Source organism: Coregonus lavaretus, assembly GCF_964263955.1.
Source record: "Coregonus lavaretus genome assembly, contig: HAP1_SCAFFOLD_353, whole genome shotgun sequence".
Lineage (NCBI taxonomy): Eukaryota > Metazoa > Chordata > Actinopteri > Salmoniformes > Salmonidae > Coregonus > Coregonus lavaretus.
The window spans coordinates 332,501-352,909 of record NW_028162578.1 but is presented as its reverse complement, the minus strand read 5'-3'; the positions used below and the strand labels follow the sequence as shown (position 1 = coordinate 352,909).

At 41.6% G+C, this 20,409-nt stretch overlaps 2 protein-coding genes across 2 annotated transcripts in view; both read left to right on the top strand.

Moving 5' to 3' along the window:
* Positions 1–1,319: 1,319 nt before the first annotated feature.
* LOC311119148 (NLR family CARD domain-containing protein 3-like) lies at positions 1,320–15,505 on the top strand (the record flags this gene model as incomplete). Its single annotated transcript, XM_084193892.1, has 7 exons — positions 1,320–1,514; positions 6,625–6,768; positions 11,937–12,053; positions 12,415–12,499; positions 12,629–12,857; positions 13,263–15,051; positions 15,316–15,505. The coding sequence occupies exons 2-7, from the start codon at positions 6,641–6,643 to the stop codon at positions 15,503–15,505; spliced, it is 2,538 nt and encodes an 845-aa protein (XP_084050018.1). The 5' UTR covers positions 1,320–1,514; positions 6,625–6,640.
* Positions 15,506–19,813: 4,308 nt separating this feature from the next.
* LOC311119152 (stonustoxin subunit beta-like) overlaps positions 19,814–20,409 on the top strand; it is a 2,024-nt gene continuing 1,428 nt past the window's right edge. Inside the window, exon 1 of the mRNA XM_084193895.1 lies at positions 19,814–19,886. Within this exon, the coding sequence (XP_084050021.1) occupies positions 19,865–19,886 (22 nt within the window). The 5' untranslated portion in view covers positions 19,814–19,864. The remainder of the gene's footprint in view (positions 19,887–20,409) is intronic.

The window sequence follows — 20,409 nt, the reverse complement described above, 5'->3', positions numbered from 1 at the left end:
GCTGTTTTCAACTCTTAATGATCGGCTATGAAAAGCCAACTGAGAGACCTGAGCTCTAGGACCATACGTCGGGACTACCGGCCGTGGTGACTCCTTGCTGTCCCCAGTCCGCCTGGCCTTGCTGCTATTCCAGTTTCAACTGTTCTGCCTGCGGTTATGGAACCCCTACCTGTCCCAGACCTGCTGTTTTCAACTCTTAATGATCGGCTATGAAAAGCCAACTGAGATTTATTCCTGATTATTATTTGACCATGCTTGTCACTTATGAACATTTTTGAACATCTTGGCATGGTTCTGTTATAATCTCCACCCGGCACAGCCAGAAGAGGACTGGCCACCCCTCATAGCCTGGTTCCTCTCTAGGTTTCTTCCTAGGTTTTGGCCTTTCTAGGGAGTTTTTCCTAGCCACCGTGCTTCTACACCTGCATTACTAGCTGTTTGGGGTTTTAGGCTGGGTTTCTGTACAGCACTTCGAGATATTAGCTGATGTACGAAGGGCTATATGAAATAAAATTGATTGATTGATTAATATAGTTGATGATATTGTTATGTGTATTCATATAGTTGATGATATTGTTATGTGTATTAATATAGTTGATGATATTGTTATGTGTATTCCTATAGTTGATGATAAGTTTTGTGGACAGTGTTATAATAGGCCTACTCTCCTTAAAATGTTTTGGATATAAATTAGATGCGTGGGGTGAATTCGTTCTGTTTCCATCTGTGTGCCCCAGGGTGATTGCTCCTACACTATCTAGAAACTAAAAGGGTTCTTTGGCTGTCCCCATAGGAGAACCCTTTGTAGAACCCTTTTTGGTACTAGGTAGAACCCTTTTGGGTTCCATGAAGAATCCTTTCCACAGAGGGTTCTACATGGAAGGCAGAAGAGTTTTACCTGGAACCCAAAAGCGTTCTCCTGTGGGGACAGCCAGAGGACCCTTTTGGAACTCTTTTTTCTAAGAGTGTACTGTATCATAGGTCTATAGACTTGTCTTCTCAAAACAGGCTTAAAACACAACAAGCAACAACATTTTCTCTTTCTAATCTACTGTTAACTCTTTTCACTCAGGAAGGTATTTTGTGTGAAAGAGAGACAAATAAATATTGTGGAAAGACTGTGTGTTCATTAGTGCCCACCGTAGCAAAACGTTTGGCAACAGAAACCGTTTAGGTCACGTTGTACAGCGTTTGGAGTAAACTGTTTATGCAACATTTTAAATCTGTTGGCTGCGGTGTACACTAATGAATACGACCCAGGTAGTAGCCTACAACTCGGCTGTTGATGCCTGCCTCATGCTGAAACCTGAACGTAGCCTGAGGGGTGTACTATGATGCAAGCTAGATATACTGTTTTTTCAAAGCTTATCTACATTTCAGTTAGCTTCACATTCCAGATCAGACTTCACCCATTAGAATACACAGAGTGCTAGTGATCAGGAAGGTGCTCTTTCAGCAGAACTGAAAATATCTCAATGACTTGACATGTTCTGGTTTTGAATTCAGGCTACAAGGTGAGAATCTTTCCAGGGATTATTATAAAGTGGTAGAGAAATGTAATGTCTGGTGTAATTTTAGTACAGTGAATGGATGTCAAACACCCAGACCTAAGAGTCGACTTCTAATGAGACAGGTACGTGTCAGTTTAATCATACAAAATGGAGCTAACTGAATGTGGGCAAGTCAAATTCATATATTCATATATTATAGTTCTACATTTAACATTTGATATGATAAATGTAATTTTATCATAGTTCTACTATAGTGTAGCGATCCTCGCTAAATGAGCCACGTCACAATTCCAACCAAGTAACCCAATTGGCGCCAACAGCGCGATGCGTAGGTTGTTTGCCTTTTACACATGCAACCTGGGTTCGCTTCCCTGCCCCGCTGTTTGCTACGTTGGTGTCATAAGTAGTATGGTGTCTGTGAGGCCATCAGAATTTATGGCCCGGACATGTGAGGGGTCTGAGTAGTCGATGCACAGACTTTTGTAGGGGACAGTGTGAGTCAGGTTACAATTCCCATTTCTGCGATGCGTAGGGTGTTTGCCTTTTTTCGACAGCGACCTGGGTTTACCGCCCTGCCCGCTGTTTTCTACACTATTGATATCATAATCTTCCCGACATCGTTTGGACACACCTACTCATTCCAGGGTTTTTCTTTATTTTTACTAATTTTTACATTGTAGAATAATAGTGAAGATATTAAAACTATAAAATAACACATATGGAATCATGTTGTAACCAAAAAAGTGTTAAACAAAAATATATTTTGTATTTGAGATTCTTCAAATAGCCACCCTTTGCCTTGATGACAGCTTTGCACACTCTTGGCATTTTCTCAACCAGCTTCATGAGGTAGTCACCTGGAATGCATTTCAATTAACAGGTGTGCCTTCTTAAAAGTTAATTTGTGGAATTTCTTTCCTTCTTAATGCGTTTGAGCCAATTGTTGTGTTGTGACAAGGTAGGGAGGTATACAGAAGATAACCCTATTTGGTAAAAGACCAAGTCCATATTATAGCAAGAACAGCTCAAAAAAGCAAAAATAAATGACAGTCCATCATTATTTTAAGTCATGAAGGTAAGTCAATACGGAACATTTCAAGAACTTTGAGAGCTTCTTCAAGTGCAGTCGCAAAAACCATCAAGCGCTATAATGAAGCTGGCTCTCATGAGGACCGCCCCAGGAATGGAAGACCCAGAGTTACCTCTGCTGCACAGGATACGTTCATTAGAGTTACCAGCCTCAGAAATTGCAGCCCAAATAAATGCTTCACAGAGTTCAAGCAACAGACACATCTCAACATCAACTGTTCAGAGGAGAATGTGTGAATTAGGTCTTCATGGTCGAATTGCTGTAAAGAAATCACTACTAAAGGACACCAATAAGAAGAAAAAACCTGCTTGAGCCAAGAAACATGAGCAATGGACATTACAATGGTGAACATTTGTCCTTTGGTCTAGAGTCCAAATTTGAGATTGTTGGTTCCAACCGCTGTCTCTTTGTGAGACGCGGTGTGGGTGAACGGATGATCTCTGCATGTGTAGTTCCCACCGTAAAGCATGGAGGAGGAGGTGTTATGGTGTGGTGGTGCTTTGCTGGTGACACTGTCTGTGATTTATTTAGAATTCAAGGCACACTTAACCAGCATGGCTTCCACTGCATTCTGCAGCGATACGCCATCCCATCTGGTTTGCACTTAGTGGGACTATCATTGGTTTTTCAGCACACCTCCAGGCTGTGTAAGGGCTATTTTACCAAGAAGAAGAGTGAAGGAGTGCTGCATCAGATGACCTGGCCTCAACAAGTGCTCAGCATATGTGGGAACTCCTTCAAGACTGTTGGAAAAGCATTCCAGGTGAAGCTGGTTGAGAGAATGCCAAGAGTGTGCAAAGCTGTCATCAACGCAAAGTGTGGCTATTTAAAGAAACTCAAATATAACATATATTTTGATTTGTTTAACACTTTTTTGGTTACTACATGATTCCATATGTGTTATTTCATAGTTTTGATGTCTTCACTATGATTCTACAATGTAGAAAATAGTAAAAATAAAGAAACAATGGTTTTGGGAAACAGCTTGGAGATTTAACAATGCTCCTACAAAGGTTCTAACGATTAACTTAGCCTTCAGGTGCTTTAGGCAAACCGGGCCCAGGTGGTCTCTTTAGGAAATGTTTTGAAAATATTTGGCCTAGGCTACATGCCCTGTTATTTGGACCGATTTGTAGGTGATCAATCCTGCTACTGATAGCCTATGTGAACTGATATGAACAGGTTTAGGCTGGTAATCTAGGATATGTAGGCTACATCCGAAGTACAGTACCAGTCAAAAGTTTGGACACACCTACTCATTCCAGGATTTTTCTTTATTTTTACTGTTTTCTACATTGTAGAATAATAGTGAAGACATCAAAACTATGAAATAACACATACACATATTGCTCATGCCTAGGCCACATGCTCTGTCCTGCTACTGGTAGGCCTGTAACGTTATGGGAACTGATCTGAACAGGTTTAGGCTGGTCATCTAGGATATGTAGGCTATAGCTGAGGTATAGACCTCCATCTGCATATCACTAACAAACCACTATTATATATTATAACCTAGCCTACTTTACATAATATAAATCTCCTACTTTTTGCAAAAATACTTTCTGAATGTATCAATGATTTCCCCTCAGATCAATCATGCCCGTTTTAGCCCTTCTGTCTACATTCTCAGATACGTTTAGAAAATAACAGATTGAAAGAAATAGTCTACTTTTAATAAATACACATTAGCGTGAGAGAGTGGAAGGGCTGAGAGGAATGTGGCCTTGTGTTGCTGCACTGTCTATAACTACCTAAACAAACAGTAACAGGAAGATGAGGTGAAAGATATCAGTCACGACTACATGTTGTTACAGGCTTTGGTATTTCCATTTATATTTTGAGGTTGGACGTTAGCACGTTGGCCGCACCTCTTGGCGCCACCTCAGTAGACAGTATGCTTATGCCTGTGCTGGCTTGTCATCTCTTTAGTCAGAAGGGTTCCATCTGTTATGTGATATTGAAGAGCAGCTGGCCCAGTGTTCTGGCTGGCCTTAGAGATGTTAGAAGACTGGCACCTCTTTGTAGCTCTGCTTCTTTAAGTTGATGAACAAAGTATTTCTGTCTTGTATCTCCCAGGGTTTGGTTTGGTTTGGTTTGGTTTGGTCTGGTTTGGTCTGGTTTGGTCTGGTTTGGTGTGGTCTGGTCTGGTTTGGTCTGGTTTGGTCTGGTTTGGTTTGGTCTGGTTTGGTCTGGATTGGTCTGGTTTGGTTTGGTTTGGTTTGGTTTGGTCTGGTTTGGTCTGGTTTGGTGTGGTCTGGTTTGGTCTGGTTTGGTCTGGTTTGGTCTGGTTTGGCCTGGTTTGGTCTGGTTTGGTTTGGTCTGGTCTGGTTTGGTTTGGTCTGGTGTGGTTTGGTCTGGTTTGGTCTGGTCTGATTTGGTCTGGTTTGGTCTGTTGTGGTTTGGTTTGGTGTGGTTTGGTTTGGTCTGGTTTGGTGTGGTCTGGTGTGATGTGGTTTGGTTTGGTCTGGTTTGGTCTGGTTTGATCTGGTTTGGTCTGGTTTGGTGTGGTCTGGTTTGGTCTGGTTTGGTCTGGTTTGGTTTGGTTTGCTCCATTAGTTTTTTTACTCCATATTGTAAATTGGAGGGTTTTTATTTCAGATGTCCTCGTCTGGAGCCACTTCAATGGGCACTCATGGTGGGAGTCTTTTAGGTACCACTTTCTTGTTGCTAGTCAACATTCAGTGGACACTAGGGATTGGACGATTAATACCGGAGCTCCGATGCGACGTTGCAGTTTTAAAAGCACTACTGATTCGACACAACGTATCAATGCTTGTATCAAAGTAACAATACTACGTGATGATGACGGTCGAAGCTTCGGATATCACACTTCCATGACAGGTCTCAGAAGAGCACTGACCTCTGCTGGAAGCTTTGTGTTTGTATCTATACTGAACAAAAATATAAACGCAACATGTAAAGATTCCAGAAATGTTCCATTCGCACAAAAAGCTTATTTCTCTCCAATTTTGTGCACAAATGTGTTAACATCCCTGTTAGTGAGCATTTCTCCATTGCCAAGATAATCCTTCCACCTGATAGGGGTGGAATATCAAGAAGCTGATTAAACAGCATGATCATTACACAGGTACACCTGGTGCTGGGGACAATAAAAGGCCACTGGAAAATGTGCAGTTTTGTCACACAACACAATGCCACAGATGTCTCAGGTTTTGAGGGAGCGTGCCATTGGCATGCTGACTGCAGGAATGTCCACCAGAGCTGTTGACAGATAATTGAATGTTCATTTCTCTACCATAAGCTGCCTCCAACGTCGTTTTAGAGAATTTGGCAGTACGTCCAACCGGCCTCACAAAATGCGAGAGATCTCACTGATTTCTCCCTGGTGCTAGTGCTTTTTTTTTTAGATGCAAAGTCTCTTTCAAACACTGACCTCTACTGGACACCTTATTTATACATTTAGTTTGATGTCTTCCAGTTTGTAGCCCCTGAATGGTAGCTCAGCAGCTAGGGACGGGGATTGGGATTTACCATTGTTGTTTAAATAATGTGTTTTATTTAGTGTAGCCTATGATAATCTTCTGTCTTTAGTATCCTAAATAATACCACAGATGCATCGTTTTTGAAAACATAGTGAACCTGGAGGCAAAAAGCGAACCCCACATTCTAACTAAATGTTGTTTATTAGCACTCAAATCCATCAATGGCATTTTCGGCACAATATGGTGAAAGCCCCAAAGCGTTCAGAAAGCCTCTGTTTCCCACCACTAGTGGACACCCCCATGAGTGTCTTTCAGAACCCCTCCTAAAACCACCTGTTTCGTTTTGGTTGTTGTTAATGACTCTTTGTTAGTTCCTTCTTCTGTTTGAGAGACAATGTTTTATTTATTGTTGAGGAATGTAACAATGTTCATGTGATTAAATTAAATCACCCGACTGTTTGGATATGTCTGTTAGTAAATGTTTTATTTCTAAGAGATCATGAGTAAAAGAGAACAATTGACATTCTAGACTGAGTTGTCACTGTGTTAACCACAACCAACATGCTGCATCTCTGTTTAGGGGTCAGTGGTCTAAAATGAGTCTCTCTGGGGAGAGAGAGGAGGGGGTCCCTGCCTCTAAAATGAGTCTCTCTGGGGAGAGAGAGGAGGGGGGCCCTGCCTCTAAAATGCGTCTCTCTGGGGAACATGACACCAAAGCTAAGAGGTGAGATGACAATTTTCTGAAGAATTTATTACGTTTATTTACAAAATAAATAGCTATCTTAAGATGAATGCACTTACTGTAAATCACTCTAGATTAGAGTATCTGCTAAATCAGGAGTTCTCAATCCGGGGTCAGCGGAGGTACTGCAGGGGTTCTGCAGCACCCTGACTGGACTTGTTGCAATGGAAGACATTTGATCAAATTTTCACGACACGAACACTTTGCCTACTCTTCATTATTGCCTAATATAATGGAATGCATATTTCTTTAACCAATTCTGATAGTTGTTACAAGCGGAATTTTGACAATATTACCGTTATACCAACACACTCTTCACACCCGTTTAACAACTCTAAATAGCTTTGGCATCGTAGGCATCAGGGTCCCTTGCCAATAATGTTGCCTACTACGTTGCATACAATGTTCATTTTCATCGAACACATATTTCGCCCTAGATGCCTTCAATTTCCCAATTTATAGCCATGGCCAATTTAGGATTATTTTTTAACAACGTGATGTTGTGCTCCAAAGGGATAACTTGAAATAACATGATGTAGGTAATTAAATAATCAAAAGAAAAACGTGTTTATTATACACTTAGAAAATAAGGTTCCTTATAGAACCAAAAAGGCTTCTATCACTTCCTTAATATATGGAACCACTAAAAGTTATATATATTTTTGGGTTAAGTGAAGAAGAACCTCTAGAGTTCTGATCAACGAAAGGTGATTGTTTTGAGGATGTGAACCCAGCAGCCTTCCAGTGGTCAGATCAAACCCGCCCGTTTTTTCCAGCGCCCGGCCCGGGATTCGAACCAGCCACCTTTCTGCCATAGGTCCAACTCCTGCCACAGCTCCAACTCCTTAGCCGCTGGGCGAAAACCTGAGTTACTCTTCAGAAATAAGCATGAGTTAATATGCCAAAATGAAGACAACATGCTATGCAGACATTAATGGTATCACTTATACATAATTATTATACAGAAATCATTGCCAAAAGCACAAGACATACAGTTGCATTTAGGTCTATATTATTTATGGATTGATCATATAGAAATATAAAAATATTATTTTTAACTACTCCAAAGCAATTACATGTGCCGCAGGAACCACTGACTCACTGCATTATTCTATAGTATTATCAAGACACATGCTGTTAATACTTAACTGGTTAGGACAGCTCATGAGGTGTCCTAAATATCTGCCGACTAGGTGGGACTAGAGGCATCATGCATAGCTTTAATTTATACCCATGAGTGTAAAATGTCTTTATTCTCAGCACTTATACGACCAATGTTCTACTCTGAGACACTTTGTGGATAAGGGCCCAGATCTCAAAATATTGTTATAAAAAAACTTTGAATGTTTGTTTTACATATAAAAATAAATAAATGAATATTACTAATGTAAGCCAGTGTAAAGACTGGGTTATGTATGCACTCACTAACTGTAAGTCGCTCTGGATAAGAGCGTCTGCTAAGTGATTAAAATGTAAATGTAAATGTATTGTGTTGCTCTGCTCATGTCCGCGTTCTGGAACTGTCCGCGTCCACGTCCAGAACTGCCCGCGTCCCCGTACAGAGCTGCCCGCGTCCACGTACGGTTTGGCGCCAAGCATATTGTCCAGTTACGCGCAGAGTGGGCTGAGGTGATGTTGGGGAATAACGACAGAGTTTGTTACAGTGTTGAGACGCCGAAGTTTATTGTTCAATTAGCTTTTTTGCGTAATGGTCAGGGACAGTATGAGTGTAGCCAGATCCTTTTCACTCGCTATTCTTGTTTAATTGTGTGGTTCACCGGATTCGTCTTCATCCTAGAGTGACAGACGAACGACCTGCTAGCTAGCCAAGCTAGTCGGTACAGCTAGCTAAGCTAGCTACTCTACCAGCAGCATCCTAGTTATCCTAGCTACCACTACATCATCACCGGCTGCCTGCATTTCTTGTGGACTCCCTGGTTGTTTCTTCCACCTGTTAAATCCCGTGGAGGGCTTCTCCCTCTCTCGTTGACGGATGCTGGCCTACGCTCCTCTCTTCACTAGATGGACGGTAACTTTACGTGTTACGTGGTCTAAGGCACTGCATCGCAGGGCTAGCTGTGAATCCAGGCTCTGTCGTAGCTGGCCGTGACCGGGAGACCCATGGGGCGGTGCACAATTGGCCCAGCGTCGTCCAGGGTAGGGGAGGGAATGGCCGGCAGGGATGTAGCTCAGTTGGTAGAGCATGGCATTTGCAACGCCAGGGTTGTGGCTTCGATTCCCACGGGGGACCAGTATGAAAAAATAATGTATGCACTAACTGTAAGTCGCTCTGGATAAGAGCGTCTGCTAAATGACTAAAATGTAATGTAAATGTGTTTAACCCCTCTGTGTCCAAGGACTGAACTTTTGAATATAATTTTCGGGCGCCTCAAGTTACATTATTTTCAACGTTTATTTCTGATAAAAAAACAGGCCTTATTTTAGGTCATTTTTCACCCTACCAGCTCCTATTAGTTCTGTTGAGCTCCATGGCACCGACTCGCTTTCAGAACGTTATATTCCCAGTCCATTGTTCTGTGTCACAATGCCAGCTTCACTATTGTTATCAATGAGACCTGCCTGCGTTAACCCTGTAGGTTTACCTCAGGTAACTTATTATTAACAAGGTTACGGCTACTTGGTGAGCGTTAACCCTGTAGGTTTACCTCAGGTAACTTATTATTAACAAGGTTACAGCTACTTAGTGAGCATTAACCCTGTAGGTTTACCTCAGGTAACTTATTATTAACAAGGTTACGGCTACTTGGTGAGCGTTAACCCTGTAGGTTTACCTCAGGTAACTTATTCTTAACAAGGTCACGGCTACTTGGTGAGCATTAACCCTGTAGGTTTACCTCAGGTAACTTATTATTAACAAGGTTACGGCTACTTGGTGAGCGTTAACCCTGTAGGTTTACCTCAGGTAACTGATTATTAACAAGGTCACGGCTACTTGGTGAGCATTAACCCTGTAGGTTTACCTCAGGTAATTTACTATTAACAAGGTTATGGCTACTTATGGCTCACAGTTCACCTGTGTACACCTTGTGGTAACCCATAGCGCTAGCGATGGCTGGCGAAAAGCCATGAAACGTTAAACATTTTCTGGTCATGGTTAACCATGTTTTCAGAAAAAAGTGTACAACCTGAACAAAACGCATGTCCCTGTCCTCTTTTTCGAGAGGTGGCCGATTTAAACAGCCAGAATACATTTTTTTATTAAGAAATAAAACAACATCTTTGATTTGTTGTTTCTAAATGGTAATTTGATATGCATCGAAATCTTTATTAGTAGGTATCAAATTGAGCGAATGCTGCAAAGGTTCACAGAGTTGCAAACCAAATGGGTATAATGGGGTGATTATTGTCTAATCGGGTGGTCTAGCTCATTGATTTGTAGATCTGATGCAGTTGCTACCTCAGATTATGAGCCTAGCAAGTGTCATGAATGAGTTATGTAGTAACCACAGACAGCCACAGGGAGGAGCAAGAGAGCTATAAACCAATACTGTTTTTTGCCATAAAAACCCTAAAACTAACAATCAATCAAATGTATTGATAAAGCCCTTTTTACACCAGCAGATGTCACAAAGTGCTATACAGAAACACTTACCCTACGTATTACCTTTTTCAGCCTTAAGGGTAGGGTAGCCTAGAACACTTTTAGAAACTATTTTAGTAATGATATTATCTTAGTAAATACAATTATAGTATTAAATAGCATTTTGATAATTTTGTTAATCAAAACCTGTTTACGCATTTAGCTTTTTTTGTTGTTATTAGTTATTTTATGATATTTACTATTGCAAGGCAGAACGCTTGATAAACAAGACACATTTTTCAAATGTGGTTTGAACTGGGTGACCTAGTCACCTCTATGTGAAAGTCCAGCAATTGGCGTGGGATAGGTGGGGCAGGTTTGAGACTGATCTAAGGAATTAACAAGAAAAATACACTTTATTCTCAGCTGCCTCACCAATGTCTGTACTTGAATTAATCACTTTTAATTGCTAAATATTTCCAATAGATGGAAGCATATGACCACGAAGCATCAGTTATAGGCTACAAGCAGCAATATGATTGACATAAAATAGCATGCAACCAAATACTATATGTCCCATGATTTTCTAAGATGGTCACTCATTACTTTAGTTAGCTATATCTCGTATTAGGCCTGTGATGCTTTTGGAAGAGCAATTAAATAGTGACTATAGCAGGTGTTGAACCCCGGGTAAATAATCACTAGTCAGATGCTTTAACCTCAACCCTAGTATTCATGTATTATAAAAAATGATCTTAATATCTGATATTGGGAGTAAACAACCTCGGAATAGATAAGACAAGAGTGCATCTTCCAGCCCGCCAATAAATTAAATCATGCAAATGTACCTCAACATTCCCCACGCTTGCGCTAGAAGGCAGAGTACTCGCTGCCGCTGACGGCACAAGCTTTTTATCGGGGCTGAGTTGGCTACTTGTTCGAGAAGGCAGAGTGCTCGCTGCTGGTTGATGAAATCTGACAATGAATGTACTTGGAAAATAAATTTTTCTCGACCAGAGGTGACTCAATTAATGTTAATTGATTGGGTCTAATGGTCGTCTTGTGCTGAACTGCACATGTGCAGGCCGTCAAATCAAAGGCACTCCTTCGATATAAAGTTGTTTTTGACTAACATGAAAATGTGTCAGTTTGTTAAACTACTTAAGACAGAACATTTTCTAAATGAACAACTAAGGAAGTCATTTTTATCTCTCATTGACATCTCAAACCCCAATCCCTGGCCTGGTCTGCTTCATATGCATTCCCAGAATACATTTTTTACATCAGCAGTTGTCACAAAGTGCTTATATAGAAACCCAGTCTAAAACCCCAAACAGAAAATGCAAAAAAACATTTGTCTCTCTGAAATGAAGCCATTAAGTGATAGATTTTAAACAAACACATGTCTGTCATTGAACAACACCATGCCATGATTAGCTAGTGAGAAAACACAACCATTTATATGATAATTTCTTTAAACAATAGAAGCTAATTTACGAACATTTCTGAATATGGATATATAGCGTTTTAGAATGAAACTCTTGTTATGTTTCCCCATCTGAGCTCAGAGTAGATGGGAGACGTAATGTTTGTCTCTTTTGTGTTGAAGCCCAATCAAGCAGGAGAGACCAGCCTCCCCTGTACCCAGCTGTGTGTCCATGAAGAGTGACTGGTCTATGGATCTACCTATGACCTTTAGAGAGGGAGACTTTTCTACTGAACAAAGGTAAGAAGAACTCATGGGTCATGGTCAGTGAGTTAAACAACACTGTCTCTAGTCATTTCTCCTCTCCCATTTTCCCATTTATTTTGGTTGTTTTCATAATCCATAGGCTAATCCTTTTTTCCATTTTCATAGTCCTGAAACAATATTAAACTAACACAACATTCCCTTTGAGTGTGTGTGTGTGTGTGTGTGTGTGTGTGTGTGTGTGTGTGTGTGTGTGTGTGTGTGTGTGTGTGTGTGTGTGTGTGTGTGTGTGTGTGTGTGTGTGTGTGTGTGTGTGTGTGTGTGTGTGTGTGTGTGTGTGTGTGTGTGTGTGTGCACTCCCTGGATGAGGAGATGTAATCTCATGTTTTGTCCACAGAAACCACCAGGAGAGATCAGAGTCAGAGATTCTCAGTGGTCAGTCTTCCCAGAGTCATCAAACAGACCTGGCCTCCATATTCAGTGTATGTGGTCATGTTATGTACATTTGTTTTTGTTTACCTCAAGTAAAGTTGACCTGTCAATCATTCATTAATGTGTTAATGAGAAAGCATTTAGTCTCTTGCTTAACTTATTTACTTGATTTATTTCAGTTGCTTGAAGAGAATATTATAACATTTGTGAAGAACGAGCTGAAGATGTTCAAGAGGATTCTTAGTCCAGAACTCCCAGAAGGCTTTGAGAGTCAGAAGCAGGATAAGAAAGTGGTGGATACTGAAGATGAGAAGCAGGAGAGCAGTGCCAGAGAGGGGGCTCTGAAGATCACACTGCACGTCCTGAGGAAAATGAACCAGAAGGAGCTTGCTGACACACTGGATAAAAGTAAGAGCTGTCTGCCTCATGTTGAATGCTGTTTTAGAACATTTAAAAGCTGTAGCTAAAGTACAGCTAAAGTAGCTGTTTAACTCAATGATATTGTAGCAGCCTTAACACAACACCTAGTGACCTCATCAAGTAGCAGCAGGGATGTGTTGTGTTGATTAATTTAGACAGAGAGAAGAGGAGAGAGAGAGAGAGATCGACAACATTAATGATACCATCAGTAATACCAATAATAATATAATCAGTCACACCAGTGTGGAATGCATTATTAAAACATTTACACATTTATACAGACAGTTAAGAGAATAAATTATTATAATTTAAACTTTATAACACAGTTTTACAAAACTGTCGGCATTAAATGAGACGTAATATTAATATCATCTGTGTTATTTCTTCATTCAGATGAGCTTGCTGTGATTTGCCAACGTGAACTCAAATCTAATCTAAAGAAGAAGTTTCAATGTGTATTTGAGGGGATCGCTAAACAAGGAAACCCAACACTTCTCAATAAGATCTACACAGAGCTCTACATCACAGAGGGTGGAACAGGAAAGGTCAATAATGAACATGAGCTGAGACAGATTGAGACAACAACCAGGAAACAAGCAAGACCAGAGACTGCAGTCAAATGTAACGACATCTTCAAACCCTTAACTGGACAAGACAAACTTATCAGAACTGTGCTGACAAAGGGAGTCGCTGGCATTGGAAAAACAGTCTCTGTGCAGAAGTTCATTCTGGACTGGGCTGAAGGAAAAGCAAATCAGGATGTCCAATTTGTTTTTTCATTCCCTTTTCGGGAGCTGAATTTGATGAAAAAGGAAAAACACACTTTCATTGAACTTCTCAGTCACTTCTCAATGGAAACCAAACAATCAAGAATCTCCAACTACGACAAGTACAAAGTTCTGTTCATCTTTGATGGTCTGGATGAGTGCCGACTGCCCCTAGACTTCCAGAAGAACAAGATTTGTTTTGACGTCACAGAGTCAACCTCAGTGGATGTTCTGCTGACAAATCTCATCAAGGGAAATCTGCTTCCCTCTGCTCTCCTCTGGATAACTACCCGACCTGCAGCAGCCAATAAGATCCCTTCAGGGTGTGTTGACCAGGTGACAGAGGTACGAGGGTTCAATGACCCACAAAAGGAGGAGTACTTCAGGAAGAGATTCAGTGATGAGGACCTGGCCAACAGAATCATCTCACACATAAAGACATCAAGGAGCCTCCACATCATGTGCCACATTCCAGTCTTCTGTTGGATTTCTGCAATCGTCCTTGAACACATGCTGAAACATAAGAGAGAAGAGATGCCCAAGACTCTGACTGAGATGTTCATACACCTTGTGGTGTTTCATACCAAACAGAAGAATGAAAAGTATCTTGGGAAAGAAGAGACAGGTCCACACTGGAATAAAGAGAGCATTCTGTCACTGGGAAAACTGGCTTTTCAACAGCTTGTGAATGGCAATCTGATTTTCTATGAAAAAGACCTGAAAGAGGCTGGCATTGATGTCAATGAAGCCTCAGTGTACTCAGGATTGTGCACACAGCTCTTTAAAGAGGAATGTGGGCTGTACCAGGAAAAGGTGTACTGCTTCGTGCATCTGAGCATTCAGGAGTTTCTGGCTGCTGTATATGTGTTCCTCTCATTCATCAACAACAATGAGAATCTAATGGCCAAACCGCAATCAACCAGGAACTTTTTTGCACTGTTCAGAGACAAGCCTGAAGTTACTTTCTACAAGAGTGCTGTGGATAAAGCCTTACAAAGTGAGACGGGAAACCTGGACCTGTTCCTCCGCTTCCTTCTGGGCCTCTCACTGGAGTCCAATCAGAAGTACTTACGAGGTCTACTGACAAAGACAAGAAGCAGCTCACAGAGCCATGAAGAAACAGTCAAGTACATCAAGGAGAAGATCAGGGAGAATCCCTCTCCAGAGAGGTGCATCAATCTGTTCCACTGTCTGAATGAACTGAATGACCATTCTCTAGTGGAGGAGATTCAAAATTACCTGAGATCAGGAAGTCTCTCAAAAGAAGAACTGTCACCTGCACAGTGGTCAGCTCTGGTCTTTGTGTTGCTGACTTCAGAAGAGGAGCTGGATGTGTTTGACCTGAAGAAATACTCCAGATCAGAGGAAGGTCTTCTGAGGCTGCTGCCAGTGGTCAAAGCCTCCAGAGCTGCTCTGTGAGTACATAAAATGACATTTAAGGACTAATCATCAGGAAGAAATATTCAGTTTAGAGAAATAAATGTATTATTGAAAAACATATTGAATCAATGCATTGATGTTCATATTAGTATAACAATATGACCATACAATTCTAGGAGACGGAAGATGAATCTATATGTTGTTTAAGAGAATAAACCAAATGCATCTGCCATTGTCCTTCTACACTACTGGTGTTAAATTAACAGTGTGTTTGTGAAATCATGATGATCTCTTTGCAGGCTGTCAGGCTGTGGAGTCACAGAGAAAGGCTGTGCTTCTCTGGTCTCAGCTCTGAAGTCAAACCCCTCACACCTGAGAGAGCTGGATCTGAGTAACAATGACCTGAAGGATTCAGGAGTGAAGCTGCTCTCTGCTGGACTGGGGAATCCCCACTGTAAACTGGAGACTCTGAGGTCAGTATTCCTGTAGTTGGTCAACAAGTGATAACTGTTCACCAGATCCACATGTGTTTACCAGGCACACATAGTCCACACCATATGTGTTTGGACAGTGAAGTTTACAGTTTTAAATTTGGTGCTATGCTCCAGCATTTTGGATTTGAGATATAATGTTTCATATTAGGCAACAGTACAGAATGTCACCTTTTATTTGAGGATATTTTCATACATATATGTTTTACTGTTTAGAAATGAAAGCACTTTATGTGTCTAGTTCTCCCATTTGAAAAAGTCGTAATAATTTGGACATATTGACTTATATTGTATTAAAGTAGTCCAAAGTTTAGTATTTGGTCCCATATTCCTTACCTGCAGTGATTACATCAAGCTTGTGATTCTACAAACTTGTTGAATGCATTTGCAGTTTGTCTTGGTTGTGTTTTGGATGATGTTTTTCGTAATAGAAACTGAATGGTGAATAATGTCCTGTCATTTTGGAGTCACTTTACTTGTATTGTCAGTAAGAATAGAATATGTTTCTGAACACTTCTACATTCATGTGGATGCTACCATGATTATGAATAATCAAGAATGAATCGTAAATGATGATGAATGAGAAAGTTACAGAGGAACAAGGATCATACCCCCTCTGTTATTGGTGAGAGGTTAGCATGTTTTGTTGTAGCCTCTGTAACTTTCTCACTCATTATTATTCATGATTCATTCATGATTTGTCTTAATCATGTCATCATCAGGATTAATTTAGTAGTGTTTAGAAACATGTTATCTACTCACTTAGACAGAAAATTACTCCAGTCATCATCCACCATTCAGTTACTGTCGGGCAAAACATAACCCAAAACACAACCAAAACAAACTGCAAATGCAACCAATGAGTTCACAACCAAATACTCAAATTTTGACAACTTTAATACACTAAAAGTGAAATGGTCAGAATACGTATGACTTCTTCAAATGGCGGGACTAGATACATAAAGTGCTTTCATTTCTAAATGGTGAAACAGATATGTATGAAATACCCTCAAATAAACGGTGACATTATATACTGTCACCTCATATGAAACATTTGATCTCAAATCCATAATGCTGGAGTATAGAGCCACATTTAAAATGTAATCTTCACTGTCAAACTAGATATGGTGTGGACTGTATACTCAATACAATCTAAATCTGATACCTCACTGTCTGTCTTTTAACTGATACTGCTTTTTAAACTGCTCTGGTCAGTCTATTCAAATATTTTTACTTCATATTTTTCTCTCTACAATCAATAATTTAATAACGTGTCATTTCTAATAATGAAACATTCATTTATGAATAGATATGGCAGGTTTCAGGACACTGGTGTATCTGAAAATGTTGAAAAAAATATACTGCCACTGTTTTCACCACCAAATAATAGCAGTGTGGTTTTAATATGATTTGACTCTTTGCAGGCTGTCAGGCTGTCTAGTCACAGAGGAAGGCTGTGCTTCTCTGGTCTCAGCTCTGAAGTCAAACCCCTCACACCTGAGAGAGCTGGACCTGAGCTACAATCACCCAGGAGACTCAGGAGTCAGACTGCTCTCTGCTGGACTGGAGGATCCACACTGCAGACTGGAGAAACTCAAGTATGCAGAGGGTTTATGTCAATGTTCATATCAGACATGTTGGAGTTATCAGGCTAGTTAAGACAAACATTCTGACCACCACTGGAATATGTTATATAAAGACTGTGTGTGTGTGTGTATGTGTGTGTCCTGTGTGTATGTGTGCACGTGTATCAGTGTATCACACACACACATACACTGGACACACACAGACTGGAATCACACACACACTGGACAAACACACACACACACACACATACTGGACACACACAAACACACACACATACACACACAGTGGCCCCACACACACACACAAAGGAAACACATACACACTGGACAGACACACTGGGCACACACACACACAAACTGGAAACACACACACACAAACTCACACGGACACACACACACTCACACTGGACACACACACACACACACACACACACACACACACACACACACACACACACACACACACACACACACACACACACACACACACACACACACACACACACACACACACTGTACACACACACACATACTGGAAACACACACACACTGGACACACACAATGGGCACACACACACACACACACACAAACACTGGACACACACACTGAACACAAACACACACTGTACACAAACTGGACACACACACACACACTCACACTCACACGGACACACACACACACATTCACACTGGACAAACACACACACACACACACACACCCCGGAAACACAAACATACTGGACACACACACACACACACACTCACACTGGACACACACACACACACACTCAAACTGGACACACACACACACACAATGGACACACACACACACTGGACACACACACACACACACACACACACTGGAAAACAGGAGAAAAAAAAACACTGGACACACACACACACGCTGGACACACACACACACACATCCTTGACACACACACACACTGGACACAAACACACACACACACACACACACACACACACACTGGACACACACAAACACACACACTTGACATACACACACTGGACACACACACACACTGGACACACACACACTGAAAACACAAACACACTGGACATACACACACACTGGACACACACACACACACACACTGGAAACACACACACTGGACAAACACACACACACAAACACACACAAACTCACAAAGGACACATACACACACTCACACTGGACACACACACACACACGCACACTCACACTGGAAACAAACACTCAGGACAAAAACACACACACACAAACACACACTGGATCACACACACACACACACTCACACTGGAGACACACACACACACTGGACACACACACACACACACACATTAACACACACACACACTGGACACACACACACACACACACTGGAAACACACACACTGGAAACACACACTCTGGACAAAAACACAAACACATACACACACTGGATCACACACATACACACACACACTCACACTGGAGACACACACACACACTGGACACATACACACACGCACACATTCACACACACACACACTGGACACACACACACACACACACTGGACACATACACACACACACACACACAACCTGAACACACATACTCACACAAACTGGACCAACACACACTAACACACTGGATCCACACACACACACACATATTGGAAAAAACACACTAGACACACACACACACGCTGGACACACACACACACACACTGGACACACACACGCACACACACACACACACACACACAAACATTGGACACACACACACACACACACACACACACACATACTGGACACACAAACACGCACTGGAAACACACACACACACACGCACTGGACACACACACACATACACACACACTGGACACACACACACACTCACACACACTCACCCACCCACACACACAAACTGGAAAAAAACACAGTAGACACACACACACACGCTGGACACACACACACAAACAAACAACACACTGGACATACATAGACACAGACTGGACACACACACACACAAAAAGGAAACACACACACTCACACAGGACACACACACACACACACACACTGGATCCATACATACACCCACTAGACACACACACATACTGGACAAACACACACACAGACTGGACACACACACACTGGACACACACACACACACACACACACACACTCACACTGGACACACACACACTGGACACACACACACACACACTGGACACACACAAAAATACACTGGACACACACACACTGGACACACGCACACACACACTGGACACACACACACACACACACTGGACACATACACAAAAAGGACGCACACTGGACACACAAACACACTGGACACACACGCACTCTGGACACACGATCACACACACACTGGACACACACACACACTGGCCCCACACACACACTCACACTGGACAAATACACACACAAAAAGGACACATACACAAAAAGGACACACACAGGACACAAACACTGGACACACACACACACACACACACACACACACTTGGACTAAGTTATATGCTGACTGTGTGTGTGTGTGTGTGTGTGTGTGTGTGTGTGTGTGTGTGTGTGTGTGTGTGTGTGTGTGTGTGTGTGTGTGTGTGTGTGTGTGTGTGTGTGTGTGTGTGTGTGTGTGTGTGTGTGTGTGTGAGAGTGTGAGTGTGAGTGTGAGTGTGTGTGTGTGTGTGTGTGAGTTCAGGTGTATCCCTCAATGACTGTCTGTTCTTCTGCTTACCACTACAGTGTGGAACATGGTGGAGAGAACACAATGAAACCTGGACTTAGAAAATGTGAGTGTTGACTGCTGTGAAGAAATATGACTAAGAATAAGTCTTAATTCAAGTGAAGTCAAAGTCAAAGACCACCATCATTACTTACTTGGTCATATTAAATATCAGCTGTAGTTCTACAGAAGCACAAATTGGGGACACCAAAGTTTACTAAGAGTTGCTTTGACAATGTGTGTGTCTGTGTGGCGTGTTCGTGTTACGTTAGAAATGTGTTTGTGTGTGTGTGCACTCATTCATGAAAATTTGAGTGTGTGTGTGTATCCAGTGTGTGTGTGTGTGTGTGTGTTCAGGATGTGTGTGTGTGTGTTCAGGATGTGTGTGTGTTTCTGTGTTTGTTCAGGTTGTGTGTGTGTTCAGTGTGTGTGTGTGTGTGTGTGTGTGTTTGTGTGTTCAGGATGTGTGTGTGTGTTTGTTTGTGTGTGTGTGTGTGTGTGTGTGTGTGTGTGTGTGTGTGTGTGTGTGTGTGTGTGTGTGTGTGTGTGTGTGTGTGTGTGTGTGTGTGTGTGTGTGTGTGTGTGTGTTC